Source organism: Herpailurus yagouaroundi, unplaced genomic scaffold, assembly GCF_014898765.1.
Source record: "Herpailurus yagouaroundi ecotype Mexico unplaced genomic scaffold, PumYag 140, whole genome shotgun sequence".
NCBI lineage: Eukaryota > Metazoa > Chordata > Mammalia > Carnivora > Felidae > Herpailurus > Herpailurus yagouaroundi.
The window spans coordinates 52,509,662-52,535,377 of NW_024412395.1; the positions used below are offsets into that span (position 1 = coordinate 52,509,662).

Consider the following 25,716-nt stretch of genomic DNA (forward strand, 5'->3'; position numbering starts at 1 on the left):
TCAAAAAAAAAAAAAAAGAGTTTTGGGAAAAAACAGACAACAACAAAACAAACACCTTAGTCTTGGTTTTGTGACTGGCCAAGGAAACGAGGAGAGCTGCCTTTCCGTTATCAGATAAGAGAGGAAGAGAATTTAACTGTGTTAGACTAATGTATAAATAGATGTTTTTTTCCCACTTCTAAAAAATGGCAGGGTATAGTTTCTCAGAATCATCTGACTTATATCAGTCATTTAACTGAATGCTTATAAAATTCAAAACAAACAAAATGGTTAGACACAATAAACCCAAACAAGCTTGAGCACAGAATATGGTATACTCTTCCAAATCATTTACAAGTGCTTAAAATGAACAAAAGAGCTCACCCATGATAAACAGCAGGATATACAAATTCTCTTGTCTTCCCTTTCAAAAATGAAAGATTTACAGAAGTCTTTGAATAGTGTAATCCTCTGGTTTGTACCTTAACATGATACATAACTCAGCCATGAGAAAGGAGTGGTGATACCAATTTGGAGGGTTTTTGAGTCAAGTGTAATGGTTTCTGGAATTTGCCTTGAACCCACACTCGGTGCATTTTCACTTGTTTTTTCCTATTAACTTGTAAGCGACGATCAACCAGATTTTGCTTCTCATCTAACCCAGCCTTGCAGAACATAGTGTGGACTTCCCCTGTTGAGACAAAAGTGGCAATCAAATGTATATGTGACTGGGGCTTGGTGGGGGGAAAAGGAGACAGTCAAGAACAATGGGATGACTGACCATCTAAATTTCATTTAAACCAAGAAACTCTCTAGTACAAATTAGTTAAGGAAACCTGTGAAACCAAATAGGTTTCTTCTACTTCACAGAAATATACCAATATACACAGTTTAACATAGCAGGCATAAATAGATATACATTACTTACTACTGGTTGCAAATTTAAGTATTTTGAAAGGTGCCCTCTGTTCTGAGTTTTTGTTAGTTTGCAGAGACCCCAAATGGCACATTTTAAAAGTGCTCACATAAGTTTGGAGAAAATCCTTGCATGCAGAATTCATTTTAAAAGTTTTTTGTTTTTTTTTTTTTTTAAAGGAGAAATTGACAAGAGACAAGTAATTTTCTATGGACTCTTAAAATCAAATTCCCTCCTTTGGCTGTGGTATGTCATCAGCTTCTTCATATCTGGGCTAACAGTACTTCCAAAATGGAACAGACTACATCTTCACTTGGGTATAAGATGAAACAAGCGATTCTTTTAAAGCAGTTTCAGCTGGGAAAAGATTAAAAGGCAAAAAGGCCATTTTCAAGCTTTCATGTAGAACAGCTACAGTGTGGTGACAGACTAACCAAAGAGTTTTTTTTTTTACAGCTAATTATTTCCCCTTATAGATAAGCATACCTTTCGTAAAGAAATATGCTCTGGTACCATCTCCTCGCACATAAAAATTTTCAGATAAGCAATGCCCTAAAAAAAATAATTGCAATCAGAGAAACCTAGTATTCCTTCAAACAAAACAAACAAAAACTTGAAATAAAATATAAACAAAGCATTCTTTAAAACACATGAAAATAACTCTAAACTGAATATACCCCTTTTAAAACGAAGCTGAGTCTTATCATATCTTCCATAGTCCCGAAATAGCAGCATTCCCCCAGGCTTCAGTAACTTGGACAGTCGGTTTATAACACCTTGCATCCTTTGAAAACAAAGCAAGACACTGTTTACAGAAATCTTGTTTTACATGCCACATCCTAACCTTCTTAGAGATAAAATAAGGAAAGCTCGATGGGGCCAAAAAATCTAACCCACAAATATAAGGGCAACAAAAATATATATATTTTGTATAGAAAGGAAAAAGGGTACTAACTTGCTAAATGATAAGAATCAAAAGGCCTAGAGTATCAAGTAATCACCCAAATGACAAGAGTGGTGACTTCAGAGAGCTTGATATATGATGTCAAAGCTGCCCCGCAAAACCACAGATGGCTCCTGATATTTACATCAAGTTAAGGTAGTACCAAGGCAGATAAACACTGAAGTTGCTTCATTTTCCTTGAAGATAAAAAAATATTGTAGAGCTATTCCAAATTGCACATGTCTAAACAGAGATCATCTTTCCTCCCGGACTAGCTCCTTCTCCTTTATTTCGTTCAAAGGTACCATCATTCATCAAAGTGTTAACACCTCAGAGACATCCTTAACCCCTTTCCTTTTTCTCCTCTTCCACTAACCTCCCCATAACCATCTAGTCATCCAATTCTAGGTGTTCTTTTTTTAACTGATGGCTTTTTTCTCTTTTTTTGTTTCCCTTTGGTGCTCCTTTAGTACAAACTTCTACCTCCTTAGGCCTGAAAACACACTACTTCTTAACATGCTTTATTATTCCCCTTGTTAAGTCTTCCTGTATATTACTGACGAATTATTCCGCTTAAAATGATGGTTTTGTCAAATCATCCCTTTGCTCAAAAATGTTCATGATTTTAACCCATAGGATAAAATCTTAATTTCTTAGTTGGGCCCTTGAGATCTCCTACAACTGGTCTCAATCTCTCTAACATCTTTACCATTACTTCTCAATGTGAAGCATCAACTCTCGCCAAACTGTTATATGCTTGGCTCTGAAGCAGTCCATGCCTTCGTTCACATGGTTTCCCCTCAAAGAACTCTCTCCTTCTTACTTTCTGCCTATTTAAATTCTATTCACACTCCACCCCCAGCTCAATACTGGGAAGCCTTTACTTTCTTTCTTTTATTATTTATTCTTTTCATTTGGCTCTCAATCAAATATGACCCCTTGTGACTGCTCTTGACTTAATGTTTTTGGTTAAGTTTATGGTCTTATGTGTGATTATGGGCCAGAGATGGCAAAGATTTCAGATCTCATATTAATGCCAAGTGACTGACATTGGCTGCCTACAGAGCTCTATTGAGAAGGGCTCTTAGGGCTCACTGGGAATGACAATCAGGGTACAAAATCAGTTATCAGTGTCTGCCCTGAGCAGAGAATGGTAAATGGCAGCCTGTGTGCTAAGTCCTCCCCATCTCTGCTTCATCCATGCTACTTAAAGCTTCTAGATTTTTCTTATTTTAAAAATGAGGGTTTTAGATTAGATAATCTGTAAATCCTTCCAGTTAAAACACTGTTCAGTGGAATAATGGAGTGAAAAGCCAAATTTATGTCAGGTTTTGAAGGAAGTAGTGAGGAAATTAAAGTAACTATGAAAACAAGACAGAAATATAACAGAAAGAGGTGGCATAATTAGATGAAATGCTCTTTTAAAAAACTGGAACATAAGTACATGAAAGGGAAAAAAGAAAAATATTTTTCCTTGTTTATTTTATTACAGGTTATTTTCACACTGTGCTTATGGCCTTAGGCTTTGGCAATTAAAGAAAACTGTATCTAATCCTTAAAATATCCACTTTCAGAAGAAATGTTTTATGTACTGAGAAAAATATCTTTCTGCAACGATTACTAAAACAAGCATGAAACAAAGATACAGAAAAACAAAGGGCCAAATACAGCCATCTCCGTCTGCAAATCCTTTCTTCCCAATTATCCTTTAATGTCTGGGGTTGTGAGTAAAGGCAAGGGTGGGGAGCTGCTTTTCTTCATCATCCCATCTTGCTTGGCTCGGCGCCAACTTCCAGAGCCACTTCCTGAGAACTGTCGGTGGGAGAGGGCTGGGGGAGATGGACAAGACAATAATGGGTGAAGGCTCCTTTTCTTTCTTTATTCCATTCAGGCCAACTCTGCTATCCTCATCTACCTCTAGTTGGAGGGTGAGGAAAAGGAAGAAGAGATTTTAAAAAGGAGTGTTTATTGACTACCTACTCTCTGCTTGGATCTGTGGTAAACATATTATACTGTATTTTATTTTAATGATAAGGACAGTTAGCTCTTCTTTTGTAGCCTCCTGTGGTTTATTCCCATTTAGGCTAGGATGCCCAGACTCAAGGTCTAGCAGAATCGCTTGCCATTCGTTTGTGCATGGATTTTCCAAGCTGTCAAGAAGACACTTTTCCAAAACTTTCACGGGGCTGAATATATCACTGTCCCAAATGACTCTAAAGATACTGTCCTGCCTTTTCACTTACTACTGCCCTCCTTCTACGCATTCACCCTTTTTTTAGGTCATTTAGACCATTTTAGGCAAAAAATGGCTAGGGACATGATACATGTAAATTTACTTTATAATAATTACATAGAATGAACATACTATAGAATGACAGTAATCCTTCCAAGACATCTTCTTCCCCTTCTTTTTAACATTCAGTTCAAATCATAAGAAAATACATTATCTAAACTAAATTCAAGTAGTGGTTTTGTGGTCTTATTTGGAATTTAAACACTTCCTGTTACAGGTGTCAAATAGAAAATCTTGTTCTCTATCCACCTACTCCATCCTTTTAGCTATTCATTCTTTTAACTATGAGACAAAATACATAGATGACATCTTTCTACCAGTACCTGAATAATGCCAATATTCTACCCAGATTAGTAGAAAGACATAGATTATAGAAACTGGGAGGAAATGTAGCTTCATGGAATGTGATATATCTCACCAGGTACAAATATGTTTCATTCAGATTTATTTGAAAATTTAATTTGTCTTTCAAAAAGCAACCAAAAAGCTCATCTCTAAATGGAAGTAAAAGGACCGTAAAGGGTCTTAATGATTTTATAATTGCAAAGGAAAACGCACACATTAACCCACTTTCTTTGGAAAAGTGTCACACTCATCAAAGAGTGGTTGGTATCAAGTCTGTATCTACCAGCAGAGGAACATTCCTGGAGCTAAATCTACTACCAGAGCAGAAAACCCAATTTTAAGAAAACTTACAAATGCACAACCCTTGACACCACACGTGTCTTAATATACATGAGGTGGCAAAATTCTAAGAGAAGTGATCATTTTAATAGCTGGTAATATGTCTTTCTACTTCCTCTCTGAACAAAAGCTATGTTTACTGTTTCAAAACATTGTGTGAACAGGGCGCCTGAGTGGCTCAGTCAGTTAAGCGTCCAACTCTTAATTTCAGCTCAGGTCATGATGTCGCGGTTCATGGGATCAAGCCCTGTGTCAGGCTCTGCACTGACAGTGTGGGGCCTGCTTGGGATTCTCTCTCTCTCCTCTCTCTCTCTCTCTCTCTCTGCCCCTCTCCCACTACCACTCTCTGTCCCTCTCAAAATAAATAAATAAACTTAAAAAAAAAAACACTATGTGAACAAAAAATCGAAGTCATAAATATTTAAATGACGGCATTAGGCCAACCTTAGATTATAAAGGTCCAAGGTTAATCTGGCAAATCTTGAGTACCCCTAATTCCCTAGAGGGCTCTTTAAAACACATTCTTTTTTATTAGTTTTCTTTATTTTTGAGAGGCAGAGAGAGACAGAGCATGTGTGGGGGAGGGGCAGAGAGAGAGGGAGACACAGAATCCGAAGCAGGCTCCAGGCTCCGAGCAGTCAGCCCAGAGCCTGATGCAAGGCCCGAACTCACGAACCGAACTGTGAGATCATGACCTGAGCTGAAGTCAGACGCTTAACCGACTGAGTCACCCAGGCGCCCCTAAAACACGTTTTTTTAAAGTCTTGTGACAGACTGGTATGAAGCCAAACAGATTCACAACCCACCTCTTCACGAACATTCAGTAAGATGCTAAATCAAAGAAAGATGTTTGTTTCTGATCACCAAGTACAATTTCCCTCTTGGGAGTCTATTAGGCTGTTCTGAATTTGTAATCTCCTTAAAGCACTGTCACTTTTAATAGGTATGTGTCTTGCCAGAATATGCTCACTTCACTCTGACAGTGATAGAAAGCTCACTAATGAAGCAGTTTGACCGGTTTCTTTCTAAAAGTCTGAATGAAGAAAGGAAAAACTGCACTTAAAAGGCTGCATGTTATATATGGTATAGTTCACTAAATAATAAAGTTAAGAATTGTCACTTTTGATAGTTCTGAAAACCACGATTGATAAAGGTGCTTTACACATTTGCTTTGCCCTTTCTCGTGTCTTCAGTTACCTGTCAGGATGAATAGAAGAGAGCACAAAGACAAGGAGAATGACGTCCAGGATCCCATCTGGAAAAGGGTACGGTGAATCTTCATCACAAACATCATGAACAAAGGCACAACACTGAGCTGCTCTGTAGGATGAGTGCAACTATCATGATAAAGGAACAATAATAATAAAAAAGCAGTTAGCAGACTTTTAGCATTTTTCTTAAAATAAAGAGGTCAAATTTTATATTTCTCCCTAGTGTCTTCCCTCTGTAAATATGAATGCATTTTATTTCAGATTCCATATTCTGTTAGCTTATTTCAAGCTGCCATAAAAAAATTAAGTCTAGCACTTGGACTCAACAACAAGTATTCTTCACAATCCCTTTTTAATTTTTTTTTTTTAATTTTTGTTTTCAACGTTTATTTATTTTTGCGACAGAGAGAGACAGAGCATGAACGGGGGAGAGGCAGAGAGAGAGGGAGTCACAGAATCGGAAACAGGCTCCAGGCTCTGAGCCATCAGCGCAGAGCCTGACGCGGGGCTCGAACTCACGGACCGCGAGATCGTGACCTGGCTGAAGTCGGACGCTTAACCGACTGCGCCACCCAGGCGCCCCAATCCCTTTTTAATTTTAAAAGTGGAATAGGGCAGGCTTTTGAGGCAGCGTTGCTGGAAGTCTACCCTATGTGATTTCGGAGGCACTGAGAGGGAGACCTGTTTTCTCTCCCACTGCTTGTCCATGCCTCCTTTGGCTTAAGATACAAATATCCTCTAATACACAATCAGATAATAGTAATGACTGTACAACTCTGTAAATATACTAAAAATCACTGAATTGTATACTTTATTGTTTGAAAGAGATAGAGAGAGAGTGAGCATACAAGCTGGAGAGAGGGGCAGAGGGAGGGAGAGAGAGGGATAGGGAGAGAGAGACAGAGAGAGAGAGACAGAGAGTCTTAAGTAGGCTCCGAGCCCAATTTGGGGCTTGATCCCACAACCCTGGGATCATGACCTGAGCTGAAATCAAAAGAGTTGGATGCTCAACTGACTGAGCCACCCCAGTGCCTCTGAACTGTATAACTTTAAAATGGTGAATTTCATGGTCTGTGAACTATATCTCAATAAAGCTGTTATTTTCAAAAAATTAGAGCAGGGGTGCCTTGGCTGGCTCCGTTGGTGGAGCATGTGGCTCTTGATCTCAGGGTCATGAGTTCGAGCCCCATGTTGGGTATAGAGATTACTTAAATAAATAAACTTAAAAAAAATAAATAATGAAAAAATTAGAGTATACACACACACACACACACACACACACACACACACACACACAAATGCACATGCACACAGTTTGAGTACAAAACAACACTAGAAGCATATATACCAAAACAGTAACCTCAATTCACCATAGGATTCTAGGAAGTGTGATTATAGGTGAATTTTATCTTTCTCTTTAGGTTTTTTAGTATTTTAGAAAATGTCTACCATGAATAACTATTACTCTTGTTATCAGAAATTAAGTTCCATCTATTGACTACACATTTCTGTTAGCAGAATTTCCTTTCCTTTCCCATTTCCTAAAAGTACTTTTTGCTAAGGTAATGCTTACTAGCTTTTGGGGATTGGTCAAACAAACCCAGGCTCCCCACTGTTTTCCAAATAGTCCAAGACATTTTACATTTGTATCATATACTTTCTCAAAATTTGTTTTACTTTCAAAAGTTTCAATTTAACTAGTGCCTACTGTGTGTCAGTCTGTGCATAGGGCTCTGGGGACATAAATATGAATAAGATCACCTCATAGGACCTGCTGACCTTTCTAGGTGTACCAGTCCCTTCATTTTTATTTCATTTTATTTTCCTTTTTTCCCCCAGCTTTATTTTGAATTCAAAATAACTTCTATCATTTTAGGGTAATATTTAGGCATCAGGTAATGATGTGATTCCCAGAATTAGTAAAAGCTCAGTTAAAAATGGTTACGGATAACACTGAAACATTTAAAAAATATCACTTCAACAACAAATAAATTATATCCTTACATGGCTCTCTTTAAAGAAAATATGAGGCATACCTTTACTAGTTCCACAGCTCCGGAAGCAAAATCACAACAATAAAGAAAGGACTCTGGAGCATTCCTATGAAAATGGAAGAGATATTTAAATCTAGAGTTCACATATGCTCAGGTTACAAAAGAAAGGAAACTGTAGGCTTGAACTTGTTAAAAGGTATTTCTTTAATAAAATTTTGGATGACACCTGGCTTACTGTTTCTCCTTTTAGATGGTGTTCTCTATAATGGTGTATGGGTGCCTTCATGGTACTTCTGAAACAGCATTGTCTCAAATACTTATTAATTACAAGGTAACTTTCAAATTCCTGTCCTGGTTTTTTTTGTGTTTTTTGTTTTTTTTTGTTTTTTGTTTTTTAATTTTAGAGAGAGTGTACACGAGTGAGGGAGAGGGATGGAGGGGGAGAGAGAGAGAGAATCTTAAGCAGGCTCCATGCTCAGCACAGAGCCCGACACAGGGCTCCATCCCATGACTTGAGCCAAAATCAAGAGTTGGACGCTCAACAGACTAAGCCACCCAAGTGCCCCTTCCTGTCCTGGTTTTAAAGCTCTCCGTTGCTTGGGTCTACCTGCCTTACGTCCCATCACACTCTCACACAGGAACCCTCCAACGCCCTCCATCATCATTGCTCCATCTTCCTCCCCCTCAGTCTTTCTTCTGTGCCTCCAGCCAGCAGGGCCTATAGTTCCTTGTTGCCTAGTCAAGTGCTACCCTTGTGCAAGGATGCTCAGACCCTTGTGTTCTTTGGTGCTTCAGTCCCCTTTCTGTGTGTACAACTCATTTGGTTCTTGAGCTTCTCACAGAGGCTCTGATGCCCTAATGGGACAGGAATACATATGTATTTTAATAGCATGTAAATACAACTTCTAAAAAAGAGTAAAAAAATACTAATATATTAACTCTTAGTTATCTTTTCAAGTTTTTTCCAACATTTATTAAGACTCACGTATGTACCAAGAATTAGAATATAAGTTAGTAAATGAAATTGTCCAATAAAATAGTAAGAGTATGGATTTTGAAGCCAAACAGACCTGCGTTTAAGTCCTGAATTTGCCATTTATTAACTCTGTGAATTTGACTCATCCTCTCTAAGACTCAGTTACTTTATTTACAGATGTAAATAAATACAGTTATTTTTTGGTTGGAGGATGTTTATTCATATAAAAGTCTTGAGTAATCTTAATTGGCCTCCACTGAACTTAGACAAGTTCTATTTCGCTTTTTACCTGAAATTCAGTAACAATGTCTGGACCATGGTTACTCACGGGCATGCATATACTTTGAATTTTGTGGGTCAGTACTCTTCCCGGTCATCCCTCATATGCTTGTATCAAATAATTACTGCATCATGTTGCTTAGCACCAAGCCTGAGTCACAGAGACTGGCATGTTATGAAACAACAATTATAACTATAGTTCTGGCTCCTGTGGGTTTTATAGCCTAGTTGGGGATATGATTGGTTTTATCTAGCTTCTACAGGGTTATGGATAGGGCAGACTTCCTAAGTCTTACCTAAGGTGTAAGTTTTAACAATTCTGAAGAAGGGGGATAGCAATGCTGAATGGGGAGAAGGATAAATGGTATAGGGCTTAAAGGTGGGAGTCATGTGCCAAGGATGAGAAGCAGAGTTGATCCTGAGAGCTCAAACCAGTATGTGGCAGGATATACAAGTGGGCCGTGAAACACATAATTAGAACTTTGATTCAGGAGACATTTCAAGCAAGGAAAACTACTAAATAAATATGGGATACAAGCACAAATATGAATTCCACAAATAAAATCTCACCCAGGCTCAGATAATACTCTTAAATGCTACTCATGGATGAGTACTATGAGAAGGAGTCCTTCATTCTGTGGCATTTGGAGATTTGCATTCAATTTAAGATCTGTCCAAATAAGTTAAAGTACAATGAACAGGATTTGGTTATGACTTGCACTGCTTGTTTTTTTTCGTCTGTCCCAAATAAAAACAGTATTTAGGGGCACCTGGGTGGCTCAGTCGGTTGAGCGTCTGACTTCGGCTCAAGTCATGACCTCACAGCTCATGAGTTCGAGCCCCACGTCGGGCTCTGTGTTGACAGCTTGGAGCCTAGAGCCTGCTTCAGACTCCGTGCCTCCCTCTCTCTCTCTGCCCCTAACCCACTCGCATTCTGTCTCTGTCTCTCTCAAAAATAAATAAACATTGAAAAAAAACCAACAGTGATTTATTGCAGCCTGTACCCCTATTGCTTCCTATGAAATCCATATATTCATGATTCTTAATTTGCTGGGTGGTCATATGTGTTTGAAAATTTTCCGTAAGCACTCAGATGCACGATGTAATATGATGGCTAAGGGCAAGGGCTCTGGAACCAAACTGTCTATGGTTTGAATCCTGGCTATACCACTTAGTTGTGTGACCTTGGAATAGTTACTTAATCTCTTTGTAATCCTGTTTCCTCATCTATAAAGCAGAGATAAATATGGCATCTAAGGTCACTGTGAGGATTGAAGGGATTCTTAGAAGTTTCTAGGAAGGTTCCTAACTCAGAGTAAGCACCTAATAAATGTTAGTCATTATTATAATTGTTGTTGCTATTGCTATTATTACTATTATCATATTATAGGAAGATTTGCCTTTGCCTTCTAGGAACTTAAAAACTTAAGAAATTATCATGGTTCTATAAAAACTTCCATATAACTCAAAATGCTTCTCTGGACACTGGCACATCTAGCTCATTATAAAAGGTATGCAGTCAACCTTTGGGCAGTGGCTACTAAACACCCACAAGATATAGAGCAGTCTAGCAGTTAAAGAAAGTATGTGCCATTTGCCATGTGGTCCTACCAGGACAGCAGCATGACCTCTGAGACTGAATTCCCATGCATCAGCAGCCCAAGTTGAAGTCTTGTGACCACCCAATGACTTTCCAGAGCTTTTCTGTAAAATCAGCTGACTGCCTTGGCCCTTCTCCCAGCAAGCAGGTGTAAATATCACTACTAACACCACACCACAAAGCACTACCTTGGCAGGGGGTTTAAGAATTAAATGATCCTTGGAGAATGATATGACCTCTCAATTCCAGAGGTCTAATTATGGTAAAATATTCTGAAAATGTAAAACACTAATCCTGTACTCTCCAAAAGTAATAAAACATAATTTCTTAGGTGGGAAAAAAAGTCTAATCCTCCCTTTGGAAGGCTAATCACTGACTGCCTTTTAATGATGAATTAATTATCTTGCGTTATCGAACTACAATGACTTTTTTTTAAAAAAGACAGAGCCACGAAGAATCAGGGAGCAAGGAAGCAAAAGATTGCAATTATTAGCTGGAGGGAGAAGTAAAAAGGGAAAAATATTACTAACAAGTGGGGATTCAGAGATATTAGTCAATATGTATTGAGCTCTAACTATCTGTATTATACTGTTGAGCTACCTGGAAAATCAGATTAGGGTAAAATATGCTTTCTACCTCAAGGAATACAAGCAGTGGCTGGAGACACAAGACATAAAGAAATGACATGCTAAATAATACCTTGGGATGAGTCATAAAGTAACACATTATCAACTGCCAAGGTAGTAAATTTCTGTGTACCGTAAGCTCAGAGATAACTTGGGTGAAGGAAACTGGCTACGTGGTATAATAAAACAGGAAACACTGGCCCAGAAATGAGGAAAAGGGAAAACAAAGAGAATAAAGACAAAAGGAGAAAGGCCATTCAGACCTGCAAATGTGCAGTTCTATCACTTCTGCCTGGCCACTTTAACTGGTAATCTGATGGTATTTGGAAATTACTATTTACTATGTTAGTAATGAAGAATATCCTGATTTTTTTGGCACTACATCATAAGTATTTAAAAATAGTGTCCTGGGGGCACCTGGTGGCTCAGTTGGTTAACTGTCCGACTAATGATCTCAGTTCAGATCTTGATCTCAGGGTCATGAGTTCAAGCTCCATGTAAGGCTCCACACTGGGTGTGAAGCCTACTTACTTACTTACTTACTTACTTACTTACTTACTTACTTACTTACTTTATTTATTTATTTATTTATTTATTTATTTATTTATAACATTTATCTATTATTGAGACACACAGAGAGACAGAGCATGAGCATGGGAAGGGCTGAGACAGGGAGACACAGAATCCGAAGCAGGCTCCAGGCTCGGAGCTGTCAGCACAGAGCCTGACGTGGGGCTCGAACCCACAAACCGAGAGATCATGACCTGAGCCAAAGTCAGACGCTTAACCGACTGAGCCACCCAGGCGCCCCTATGTGAAGACTACTTTAAAAAAATAAAATAAGGGGCACCTGGGTGGCTCAGTCGGTTGAGCATTTGACTCTTGATTTTGAGTCAGGTCATGATCCCAGGGTTGGGCTCCACACTGAGCGTGGAAGCCTACTTAGGATTCTTTCTCTTTCTTCCTCTGTCCCTTCCCCCTGCTCACAAGTTCTCTCAATAAAAATAAAAATAAAAATAAAAATAAATAAAGAAAAAAAAAGTGTCATAATGTTGGCATTGTGTTAACTGTTAAATTGAGGTGGCGGGTATATGAGAATTCATTGTATTACAAGGAAACACTAAAAAAATAGCATCATTAGAATTTAAAATACACATAAAGACTGAAAGGAATTATAACAAACAGTAGCTATGTTAGGATGATGGGTGATTCCCACCCCTCTGTCCTCTAATGGAAATGTTCTGCAATGTGCTCATGTTGATTTTATAATGGAAAAAATAATGTGAAAGTTATTGTATAAACTTAAAAAAAAAAAAAAACAGAGGGGCACCTGGGTGGCTCAGTCAGTTGAGCATCCGACTTCAGCTCAGGTCACGATCTCACAGTTTGTGAGTTCGAGCCTTGCATTGGGCTCTGTGCTGACAGTGCAGAGCCTGGAGCCTGCTTCACATTCTGTGTTTCCTTTTATCTCTGCTCCTCCCCGACTTTTGCTCTGTCTCTCTCTGTCTCTCAAAAATAAATAAAATGTAAAAAAAGAAAAAAAAACTAAAAAAAAAAAAACACTAAAAAAAAAAAAAAAAAACCCAAAACAGAATAGGTAAAAGGTGCTATAAAAGCTTTGTAAGAAGTGTCTTCATCATGGAAATACCACAACATATACGTGAAGCAGTGAACAGGAAGGATGTGTCAGGAAAACACCTCTGTCCCTATCATCTCTGTCTGCTTTTTTGAGTTTTAGTCTAGTCTTAGACTAGTTGCTGTTACCTTCAAACATTTTCAAGTTATTTGACAAAAGAAGGTCTTCTACTGGGTGTGGCTCCAGAAGTGATGACAAAATGAGGGTTAAGAATAAGCTTTAAACTCAATTCTGTGTGTGTAAAATGGCACCTACATACCTGGAGGAGCAAATCGATTTCTGAAGTTAGCAATTCACAGCTTCGTGGAAGGGTCAAATCCCTTGCTCTTTTCTTATTCTCTCATCCATGCAAACACAAGCTTTAAAAATTACTTTGACCCATGGTGGACAACCCATAGCTGTGAAACATTCTTTTCATAGTAATTCCTTGTTTACGTGAAATTAGACACTGAAACAATTATTTGAAATTTGCTTCAGTGATTGTTTATATGAGAATAAAAACACTACCAGCATACACGTGACATTTTCCCAGAATTTCTGAACACCCCATACATATGTAAAATTTTGTAGGAGAAAACTTTAAAACTCACTGTAAAGTGTTCAAAATTGGAAAAACACTATTTCCAGCACCACAGCCAACCTAAAAAATTGAAAGAATAAACAAATATCATGAAAAGAAGGTTAAATTTTCTTCACCAATGTTAGATTTTTTTCATTAAAAAAAAAAAACTAGAATAAATTTACTGGATCTCTAGGTGTAGGAGAGTTTTCTAAACTCAAAAGCAAAGGAATAAGCCACAAGAATAACACTGATTAATTTAACTATGGAAACATGTGAAATTTTTATACACCAAAACTCAAACCAAATTAAAAGGTGACCAATGCACTATGAAAAAAAATTGGCAATAAATATGATAAAAGGGTAGAATTCATTAAAAAAACAGTAACAGATAAATTAGCAAAGGAAATAAATAGAACACAAAAGAAATACAACTGTCTTCTAAACATCTGAAGAACTATCTGACCTAGTTAGCAATCAAAGAAATGCAAATTAAAACAAGGTGTAATTTTCATCTGTCAAAAAGGAAAGCACTTAAGTAAGAATATTCTAACCAATGAGAGTGTGATGAAACAGACATATATTGCTGTGAATTGGTATTAATACAGCTTCTTAGAAAATTATTTGGCAATATATTTTAAGAGCACTAAATTTATTATTTTATTATTTTTTTAAGTTTATGTATTTATTTTGAGAGAGAGAGAGAGAGAGAGAGAGAGAGAGAGAGAGAGAATGAGAATTACAAGGGGTCTCCACGCTGTCAGCACAGAGCCAGATGCAGGGCTTGATCCCACAAACCATGAGATCATGACCTGAAATCAGGAGTCGAATTCTCAAATGACTGAGACACCCAGGTACCACTAAGAGCATTACATTTTTATTTATTTTTTTTAAAAAATTTTTTTTCAACGTTTTTTATTTATTTTTGGGACAGAGAGAGACAGAGCATGAACGGGGGAGGGGCAGAGAGAGAGGGAGACACAGAATCGGAAACAGGCTCCAGGCTCCGAGCCAACAGCCCAAAGCCTGACGCGGGGCTCGAACTCACCGACGGCGAGATCGTGACCTGGCTGAAGTCGGACGCTTAACCGACTGCGCCACCCAGGCGCCCCCATTACATTTTTAAAATAAATTACGAATTAGTAAATCTGACCCAAGATAATAAAAGAAATACAGAAAAGTCTATACCCAAAGATATTTTCTGTAGAAAACTTGAAAACAATTTAAATGCTCAGTACTGTAAAAACAGATAAGCAGAATTAAAGTACTCCACATAATAAAATATTTTGCAGCCACAAAAATGTTTATAGAGAATTTTTAAGATAGAAAAAACTGCTTATGATATAATGTTAAATAGAAATAAACCAAAACCTCAAAATACAGGTACAGTATAGCTCAACTATATAAAATAGTATAAATGAAAAAAAAAAGTTAGTAAAATGTGAAGAGTGGTTAAATCCCTTGTATAGATACCTTTATAACCAAAAGGAGGAGATTTACTTTTTTTTTTTTCAACGTTTATTTATTTTTGGGACAGAGAGAGACAGAGCATGAGCGGGGGTGGGGCAGAGAGAGAGGGAGACACAGAATCGGAAACAGGCTCCAGGCTCTGAGCCATCAGCCCAGAGCCTTGACGCGGGGCTCGAACTCACCGGCCGCGAGATCGTGACCTAGCTGAAGTCGGACGCTCATCCGACGGCGCCACCCAGGCGCCCCGAGATTTACTTTTAAAAACAGAAAGTCAAGGGGCACCTGGTGGCTCAGTTGGTTAAGTGTCCAACTTCGGCTCAGGTCATTCTCTCACAGTCCTTGAGTTCGAGCCCCATTTTGGGATCTGTGCTGACAGCTCAGAGCCTGGAGCCTGCTTCAGATTCTGTGTCTCCCTCTCTTTCTGCCCCTCCCCTGCTTGTGCTCTTGCTCTCACTCTGTCTCAAAAAGAAATAAATACATTAAAAAAAAAAAAAAAAAGAAAGAAAGAAAGTCAAGGTCTACACTGGATTATAGCTAATTATATCTCACTTATTTCTATTTCACTTAAAAAGGGGTAATAACAGAAAGAGACAGAAATTAAGGCCAAAACTTTACTGGTATTGAAAACTGCCTTCAAATTAGAAATGAAAACAAATTAAAAAAAAAAATTAAAATCACAAACTTAGAGCCTGATTATACATGTGAGTCCCTTCAATATTTTTTATGCACAAAGGCATACTGAACCCTTTTCTAGTTAGATTTGATCATTATTCCCCCTAAAAAATCTGGATCATTAATAAAGTAATATGCAATATACATTTTAAAATTATTTGCCACCTCCCATCTTTGCCCCTGTAGGACAGTACCTCAAGGATTCTGAAAGTGGCACTGCTACCAGGAAACAATTCGGTCTTCAGAGGTCCTTCGCTGTGTTCTTCAGAGTCTAGGTTGGAAAAATGAGACCTTGCTTTGCTTGGACCATCTGATGAACCACACCTTTTCATACCAAGATTTTTTTCTTCAGGCATAATAGGGCAGTGCGTTCTTGAGAAACAATTTGCAGCACCAGTTTTCACATTATCCCATGATGATTCTTGTGTCTTCTCTTCAGTTTTTTGATCAACTGGAATAATTTCAGGAAATTCCCTCAACAGCCAATTACGATCCTTGAAAAACTTATTCTTATGAATCTTATAAAATGTATCCCAATATTGACTAGCTTCATTCTCATACTTAACTAAAATAAAGAGAAAAAAAAAAGATTTATTTTACTATAAATGATGTTTACTATTAGTTACTACTTTAATAACTAAATATATTTAATAATTAAATACTGTTAAATATATTACATCCATTTATAACAATTACATTTACTACTGAATAACTTTAATATTATAATTTTTATTTATCTGATTTTTTTTTTTTTTTGGCCTCTTACAGGTTAAAACTACAGAGTATTATTTTTCTCAAAATGTGTCAGTGTATGGGGTATTTAGTTCTATCCCCTACAAATCTGCTTGTGACTTAATAGTTTGGCCAATACATTTTTGTGAGGAATATAATCATTGCAAACTACTTTTTATAGTTTAAATCTTGAATTTATTTTTATTTATTTTTTTTAAGGAAGATAGATTTAAAAAAGTTTTTTAATGTTTATTTTTGTGAGAGAGAGCACATGTGTGCACACAGGCACAAAGGGAGGAGGGGCAGAGAGAGGGGGAGACAGAGGATCTCAGGAAGGCTCTACATTGACAGCACAGAGCCTGATGAGGGGCTTGAACTCATGAATCAAGAGATCATGATCTGAGCCAAAGTTGGAGGCTTAACCAACTGAGCCACCCAGGTGCCCATAGATTTTTTTTTAAAGTTTATTTATTTCTTTTGAGAGAGAGAGAGAGAGAGAGAGCGCACACACAAGCAGAGAAGGGGGAGAGAGAAAGAATCCCAAGCAGCCTCTGTGCTGTCAGTGTGGAGCCCAATGGGGGGCTTGAACCCACGAACCATGAGATCATGATCTGAGCTGAAATCAAGAGTCAGACACCAAATGAGCCACTCATTTAGGCACCCCTAAATCTTGGATTCTTAATACTTACATTTTTACCAATAATTGTAGGACTCTTAGAGAAAGGACACCATTTTTTATGTCTCTGTATATGCAGTTTCAACACAATGAATATCTTGGTAATCAGACAGGAAATTGCAGAATTATAAATTACACAATGTTAGAGCCAGAATGGCCCATTGAAATAATCTACTCCCAACTCCCTTGTTTTGCGTTTGAACAGAAGATAGCACAGATATGAACCCACTTGTTCTAGGCCCTAGAGCCCAGTCACAGCAGAGCTAGGACCACCTATCTTAACCCCTGGAGCTAAGAGCCATCCCATTCTCCCCCTCCCTCCAGAGCAATCTCTTCCTGTTGACATCTCCTACTATGAAACCTTAAAGAGATATGCCTTTTTAAAGGAAATTTGCGTTTCGTGATGTTATCCCTTGGATTTCCCTCTGTCCAGTGTCAGCGTTAGTTCAACCATCTCAGAACTTCAGACAATTCTTAGCTTTCTGCCTCTTTTTTTTCTTAGCCTTACTTATTTATTTTTTGAGAGAGACAGAGTGAGCGGGGGAAGGACAGAGAGAGAGAGGGAGTGAAAGAATGTCAAGCAGGCTCCATGCTGTGGAGAGTCTGTGTGAACATGCACTGCAGAGTCTGATGTGGGGCTCAAACCCACAAACCATGAGATCACGACCTGAGCGGAAACCAAGAGTCGGACGCTTGACCAACTGAGCCACCCAGGTGCCCCAGCTTTCTGCCTCTTTTTATTTGTACCTTAAATTAATAAAATAATTCACTCACTCCTTCACTCAACAAACATTTCTTGGACACTGTTATGCATGTACCAGGCCTAATCCCTGGGTTAAGAATTATTCTCACCTGGGGCACCTGGGTGGCTCAGTTGGTTAAGTGTCCAACTTCGGCTCAGGTCATGATCTCATGGCTTATGGGTTCTAGCCCCACATTGGGCTCTGTGCTGACAGCTCAGAGCCTGGAGCCTGCTTTACAGTCTGTGTCTCCCTCTCCCTCTGCCCCTCCCCTGTTCGTGCTTTCTCTCAAAAATAAAATAAACATTAAAAAAAAAAAGAATTATTCTCACCCAATATAGACACATGACCTTTTTATTTATTTTTATTTTATTTATTAAAAAAAATTTTTTTTAATGTTTATTTTTGACAGAGAGACAGAGCATGAGCGGGGGAGGGGCAGAGAGAGAGAGGGAGACACAGAATCTGAAGCAGGCTCCAGGCTCCCAAGTTGTCAGCACAGAGCCCGATGCGGGGCTGGAACTCACAGACCATGAGATCACGACCTGAGCCAAAGTCAGTTGCTCAACCGACTGAACCACGTAGGCGCCCCGACACATGACCTTTTTAAAGTGCTTTCAAAGAATAAAAAGATCTTCTATTGATATAATTTCCAAGATCTAATGTTGGGCAAAAAAGCAAAGTGTAGCACAGTATGTATATGATACAATCATTTGTTAGGAAAAATGAAGATAAAGAACACATGTGTGTGCATACACAGAAACATAATGCATACACACACACACATATATGCTTGTATACTTACAGAATACCTCTGGAAGGATAATCATATAACTAGTAATACTGGTTGCCTCTAGAAAGGGGAACTGGGCTGGCTGGGGCCAGGAATAGAAAAAGAATTTTCATTTGGGGGTGCCTGGGGAGGCTGAGTTGGTTAAGTGTCCAACTTCAGCTCAGGTCATGATCTCATGGTTCGGTTAGTGAGTTCAAGCCCTGCACTGGGCTTTCTGCTGTCAGCATAGAGCCTGCTTTGGATCCTAAAGCCTGCATCAGATCGTCTGTCCCCCTTGCTCTCTGCCCCTCCCCGCTTGTGCTCTCTCAATATCTCTCTCAAAATAAATAAACAAACAAACAAAGGCTAGGAAAGAAGAAATTAAAAAGAAAGAATTTTCATTTGAATTTTGATCTGTATGAAATTACTATCCCCTAAATAAAGTTATAAATAAAAATAATGGAATCATTTCTTTCATAATTGTAAAGAAGCCCCAACCCTCAGAACAAGCAGTTGCCAGCAGTTGCCAGTTCATCTTTGTTGTAGAACCCTGTCCTGAAGCCTTTATAGTTTTCCTTTTCTTTCCATTTTTATCTTTATGGCCTTGTACATGGATCTCCACCCATCTGGCCACAAGACTTCCTTCCCATCAAGGCTGAATTGTATCTGGCAGCAGGACTGCTATAAAGACAGAAACTCCCATCTGTATTTAAGGTCTGAGAAATGAAAGTAGATCTCTGTAACAAAAGAATTATATGATGCTGAAGTCCAAAACATGTTCACATCTGCACTAATGGAAGGAAGCCCATTTGTGGTTAATCTGAAAATTTTATATATTATCTTTAAAATAGTTCTATCTCTACTTTTAAGAACTGGAGTGTGCCTGGTATACTGTGTGAGGAAATAAAACAACATTCTGAAAATCAGATTCAGGAGGAATTAGGAAACTATCAAATTTCCCCAGGGTTTTCTCACACCTCCCCTGTTCCTTTTTCCTTAAAAACTCTCTTTGTAACTCACTCTGTACTGGTAAAAAATGTTTCAGTTTAATAAAAAGCAACCACCTAAGAAGACCTACATTTAGTAAAATCCCTAGTTATCTGAGGTTTCATTGCCAAGCTACTTGTGAAGTGAGTTTGAACCTAACTATCAGTAACTAGAATGTAACACTACATCTCAATTAATCTGTGGAAATATTCCCCTCGGAATTAATCTTCAATAGCCACTAAAATCTAAAGGATAATGATATTAACAGAAAACATTCACACAGACCAGTCTATACACTGATCACAATTCTAAAGTTTATTATATACCAGGGCCCCTGGGTGGCTCAATTGGTTAAGCGTCCAACGTTGGCTCAGGTCATGATCTCACAATTTGAGCTCCATATTGGGCTATGTGCTAACAGCTCAGAGCCTGGAGCCTGCTTTGGATTCTGGGTCTCCCTCTTTCTCTGCCCCTCCCCTGCTCATGCTCTGTCTCTCTCTCTCTCTCTCTCTCTCTCCCTCAAATATAAATAATTTTTAAAAAACATTAATATTTATTATATACTCATTTATAATAATCAGATGAATATTTAGAGTGATGGCAACAATTTAATGATTATTAAGTAGTTCTTTCTTTTTGTAAAGTTTTATCTATATCTTATACACAAAACAAGAATTTTAGATGAATTCTTCATTCAACTTGCCGACAGTTTCCTCATTTGATGAGGGGTTGAATTAGTGTTTCTCTATGTTCAAGGTCTAAAAGTCTATGTACTTTTCTTATTAAACCCCATGAATTTATGGAGAACATTAAACATTGTCAGTTCTACAAACTACAAAACCTTGGGTCAGATTGCTGTCTTAAATATGAACTTGTACTACTACTGTTTTAATTTCTACAGTTTATAAAGATGAATCTTCAGTAAGGTCACTGGAATCTGGTTCATTGCAAATACATCAAGCATCTAAATTCAACCCTAGATTATGCAATCTTTAAAAAGGATCTGATTACTATGAGAAGACTACAGTCAAGGCTGCTAATACGTACACTTCCAAGCCTTTTTCAAGTATTTCCCACTATTCAGGAATTAAGAGAAAAAAACATAAATCATTATATCATTAACAGCAATAACACATACTGAGTGTTATGTGCTAGGCACTATGTCAAATGCTTTATTTGGATTTTTTTCCCATTTTAATCCTAATGATACCAATCAGACATATTATTACTCCAATCTACAGACAAAGAAATTCAAGGTCAGAGGGGATAAAAAATTTTCCAAGGTCATCCAGCTAGAGCCAGGATCTGGACCAAGTCTACTGGACGTTTTTTTTTTTTTTTAATATTTATTTATGAGAGAGAGAGAGTGTGTGAGCACAAATGCACACAAGCACGCATGAGTGGGGAAGGGGCAGAGAGAGAGACAGGGACAGAGGATCTGAGTCGGGATCTGTACTGACAGCAGACAGTGCAATGCGGGGCTCAAACTTATGAACTGTGAAATCATGACCTGAGCTGAAGTCAGACGCTTAGCCAACTGAGCCACCCAGGCACCCCCCAAGTCTATTGGACTTTAAAGCTCATGCTCTGGGGTATCTGACTGGCTCAGTCAGAAGAGCATATGACTCTTGGTCTTGGTGTTGTGAGTTCGAGCCCCACTTTGGGTGTAGTTCGAGCCCCACTCGTGCTCTTAACCATTACACTATATTGCCTTCCTAACACAAAATCAGAAAATTTTTAAAGTTTATTTATTTTGAGAGAGAGAGAGAGAGAGAGAGAGAGAGAGAGAGAGAGAGAGAGAACACCAGCAGGGGAGGGGCAGAGTGAGAGGGAGAGAGAGAATCCCAAGTGGCCTCCGCATTGTCAACACAGAGCCCAACCCGGAGCTCCATCTTAAGAATCCTGAGATCATGACTTGAGCCGAAAATCAAGAGTTGGATGCTTAATCAACTGAAGCACCCAGGCATCACAACACAAAATCAGTAACAACCCCTCCAAAATATCTCTGAAAATAACCTGTTTTTCTGATTTTGTACTTTCCTCTCATTATAAAGCATCCAATTGAAATTAAAACTTCAGTATGACATAATCAGTATAAATTGTAAAAATAATGCTGATTGGAGTGAACCTTCATAAAAACAGACAAAAAATACAGAATTAAACACCATTTGATTTATATAAAATATAAACTATGCAAAATTATATGATGAAATTATGATGAGCAATGGAAACATAAAATGTTCTATGAGAATAGATGGGTTTGTGGGATAGAAACAAAACAGAAACAGCACCCAGCATGGGCTGGGGTAAAGGCTAATGGGCCGGAACTTTCTTGTTCTTTGCTTTTTAAAGTTGTGCTTTCAGCAGTATCTCAATCAAGGCTGCAATTCATAGTTCCCAGTTATGTGTGATGGCTTCTGAGACCCCACCAGAAGCTCATTCACACTCACAGATCTGGTTAGGAGCAAGGTAAACACCTTCAGCATATGATTTAATTTCCTGAACATTAAAGGTCTCTGATAACAGGGAAGTGGAAGAGCTATTTTTCCTGACCATGAGTGAAAAATTTAGTTTCAACCTCCTATTAACTCATCTCAAGTTCAGGCCAATAATGATAAATATAGTGTGGAGAATCTGCCCTTTCTTAATCTTGTCCAAAATACATACATAATGTATGACCCTGAGATCAAGAGTCGCATGCTCTCCTGACTAAACCAGCCAGATGCCCCAACCAACTGACTTTTTTTTTTTACTAACTGATTTTCTAAATAGGTGTATTAATGATCAGTTTTTCTTGGAGAAGCAGTTTTTCCTTTCATATTCCTAGGCTATGGACTCAGAGTTAATTGCTCAGTGCCAATGGCAGTAAAAGGGATGTAGTGATGTGCTTAACCACAGACAGATGAAGCAAATTCTCAATTATTCATTTATTAAATTTAATACTGCTGAGGGGAAGAAGGAATATGACATACTAACTATACTGAAATATTCAGAACTCACCCTGAATCACACTGAATATCACAACTAAGAAACTGAATTAAACCGCTTATGTATCTGACATATGAGATATGATTAGTATGAATTATGAAAATTTATCCTGTTACAGTGAAACAAAAGGCAATTTAGAATTATTTTTGCACATCATTTACACAAACACCTGAGCTCTCAAAGTTAGAAATTTCCATATATCACTGATAAAGTTCATTGTCTAATTAAGAAAAAACTCTTATGAAAAGTATATATATATATACATATCTATATCTGTATATATATCTATCTATATATACACACACACATATATTTTAAGATTTTATTTTTTATTGTTTTAGAGACAGAGAGAGCATGCAGATTGGGGAGAGAAGCAGAGAGAGAGACAGAGAATCTTAAGCAGGCTCCATGCTCATGTGGTGCTCATGTGGATCCCACAACCCTGAGATCATGACCTGAACCACAATCAAGAGTCAGAAGCTCAACTGACTAAGCCACCCAGGTGCCCCAAGATTTTATGTTTAGGTAATCTCTACACCCAAAGTGGGGCTCAAACTTACAAACCTGAGATCAGGAGTTGCATCATCTACTGACTGAGCCAGCCAGGCGCCCCATGAAAAGTGTATTTCTAAGAGCACAGCATGAACTTTTAAACAAACAAAGCTGACTTAAAAATAAGTACCCTATGGGCACCTGGGTGGCTCAGTCGGTTAAGCATCTGACTTCAGCTGAGGTCATGATCTCACAGTCTGTGAGTTCAAGCCCCACATCGGGCTCTGTGCTGACAGCTCAGAGCATGGAGCCTGCTTTGGATTCTATGTCTCCTTCTTTCTCTGCCCTTCCCCAGCTGGCGCTCTCTCTCTCTCTCTCTCTCTCTCTCTCTCTCTCTCTCTCTCTCTCTCTCAACTATAAATAGACATTTAAAAAAAAAGTACCTAAATTTATCAGCACATGAAACTTTTAGCTACTCTTTTTTTTCACACAGGACACTTTCAAGTGGTAAAGGTATTCACAAGTGGTAAACTTATTCTTTTACTATTTTGTTTAACATAGATAACTCACCCTAGATAGGTAGTTATTTGAAAGTATATTTTAAAGTAAAAATAGCAGCTGCTTTCGTTATTAAGTTTTAAAAGCCCATTACCTTTGCTAAATGATCAGCTAAGATATAACACACTGGAGATGTTTTTAGGAAATTATAAAATATAAACATGTTAACTCAAAAACTGCCAAATGTGTTTTTCTTATTTCTCTGAATTAATCTGCTTTTAAAAGAAATATGAGCTATTGTAATATTTAAAATAAATTACCAAAAGGAAACGTGGAATTAAAACTATTAATCTGGGCACCTAAGTGGAAGAAATATTGCTAATGAGAGCTTGGATGTTATACACTTTAATCACAGACATGAAATGTCAACCATCTCTCAGCAAAAAACTACACTATTTGTGATGCTTAAGTTCCTATTTTCAGAACTGTGAGGGTGTTTCCTGACTTCAGTTCTCACAACATCTGAGACAATAGGTGAGAAATGAGAAATGGGAGTGACAGGAGGGAGTGACACACACAAGACCAAAAGAAGTGTGCTAGAGAGTAGGCCAGCATGGCAGAACAAGGAGTATTTCCTCCCAGGGACATTAAAATAAGTGAGATAAGATCAATAAATAGTCCTTATGCTATATAATGATCTGCCAACGGAATCCTCTGTGATGGGAGAAAACAGGCTCTTTCAGAGACGTAGGGCTCTCCTGGAAAAGAAGAGATGGTGGTTAACAGAAGCACCAGAATAAGAACCGGGTCAGAGCCTCCTTTGGGTTTTTACAAAGTTTACGAGCAGAGCTTTTAAATGGATCCATCCACCTTGACCTGTATTCATCAGAGACACTAGATATCAAATTAGAAGCTTCCCCCCCGGACTTCCACAGCCTAGCAGGACCTGGCAGAGACTGGCTGGGTGGCTGAGAAGGTATTTAGTCTCACTGTAATGTCTTGTCACTGAACATAGCTCCTCAGAACAGAAGTTCTCTTTCTTTGCCATCCCCACAGCAGCCCCAATTGCTGCTCTATGCAATCTTGCTTAAATGGCATAAATAGCCACTCTCCCTGTGTGGTCCCCTCCTTGTGGCAATGCCCTGACATGTATGCAGTCCACCGCACCATGTTCTATTCCAGGGTGGGGAAACCTCAATCACTTTGAGTCATTTTATTTCATTTTACTTTTATTACTTAAAACAAAATTTTAAGTTTACTTATTTTGAGAGAGACAGAGACAGCACAAGTGGGGGAGGGGCAGAGAGAGAGAGAGAGAGAGGGAGAGAGAGAAACCCAAGCAGGCTCTGTGATGTCAGCATGGAGCCCAGCACGGGGTTTGAACCCATGAACTATGAGATCACGACCTGAGCCGAAATCAAGAGTCAGAGGCTTAACCGAATGAGCTCCCCAGGCTCCCCATTTTGAGTCATTTTAAAATGGAGTCTTTAGTTCTGGGTCTCCACAGCAGCCAGAAAACTTGCTCAGAAAGAGACTGTATGTGCTAATAAGCAAGCCAAATGCTTCAAAGCAGTATCATCAGTCCTCTCCAGCCTGCTTTTCCTGCTTCTGTAGAGAGAGGCCAGTCACCACCTTTCTATTTCAGTCACACTATGGTTCTGTGGGAACTGTCATTTTCCTTTACTGCGGTTTCCAAGCCCTAAAATAACCTTCTCATTAGCTTCACTCAAGTTCATTGTTAACATAAATAGGCCAAAATAGGCAGCCTCAGTACCGAGCACTTTAAGGGAACATTATCAGCACTGCTCATCTATTTATGTCCTAAACAAATATTCAAGAGAGCATGAAAAAAATTCTTGGTTTTTCATATCAGGAAATATACTGTAGATAATTTTTAACTTCCTGGAAACGAATTAAGATGACTGATAACTTTTAATTCTGTTTAGGCTTGACTCTCTCTGTCACATCCAGGTGGCCACTAGCAGAAGCTTGA

At 38.3% G+C, this 25,716-nt stretch overlaps 1 protein-coding gene across 6 annotated transcripts in view; it reads right to left on the reverse strand.

The window, feature by feature from the left end:
- Positions 1–295: 295 nt before the first annotated feature.
- The window catches only part of METTL8 (methyltransferase 8, tRNA N3-cytidine), an 86,041-nt gene continuing 60,620 nt past the window's right edge, over positions 296–25,716 (reverse strand). For 4 of the 6 annotated variants that reach the window (XM_040475367.1, XM_040475369.1, XM_040475366.1 and 1 more), the window contains exons 4-10: positions 16,033–16,403; positions 13,728–13,777; positions 8,063–8,126; positions 6,013–6,152; positions 1,573–1,679; positions 1,382–1,447; positions 296–670 (exon numbers count right to left, since the gene is read on the reverse strand). In XM_040475367.1, the coding sequence (XP_040331301.1) occupies positions 480–670; positions 1,382–1,447; positions 1,573–1,679; positions 6,013–6,152; positions 8,063–8,126; positions 13,728–13,777; positions 16,033–16,403 (989 nt within the window). In that variant the 3' untranslated portion in view covers positions 296–479. Of the gene's footprint in view, positions 671–752; positions 1,253–1,381; positions 1,448–1,572; positions 1,680–3,303; positions 3,668–6,012; positions 6,153–8,062; positions 8,127–13,727; positions 13,778–16,032; positions 16,404–25,716 lie in introns of those variants that run through there. The other 2 variants (XM_040475370.1, XM_040475371.1) reach the window with 2 other exon arrangements.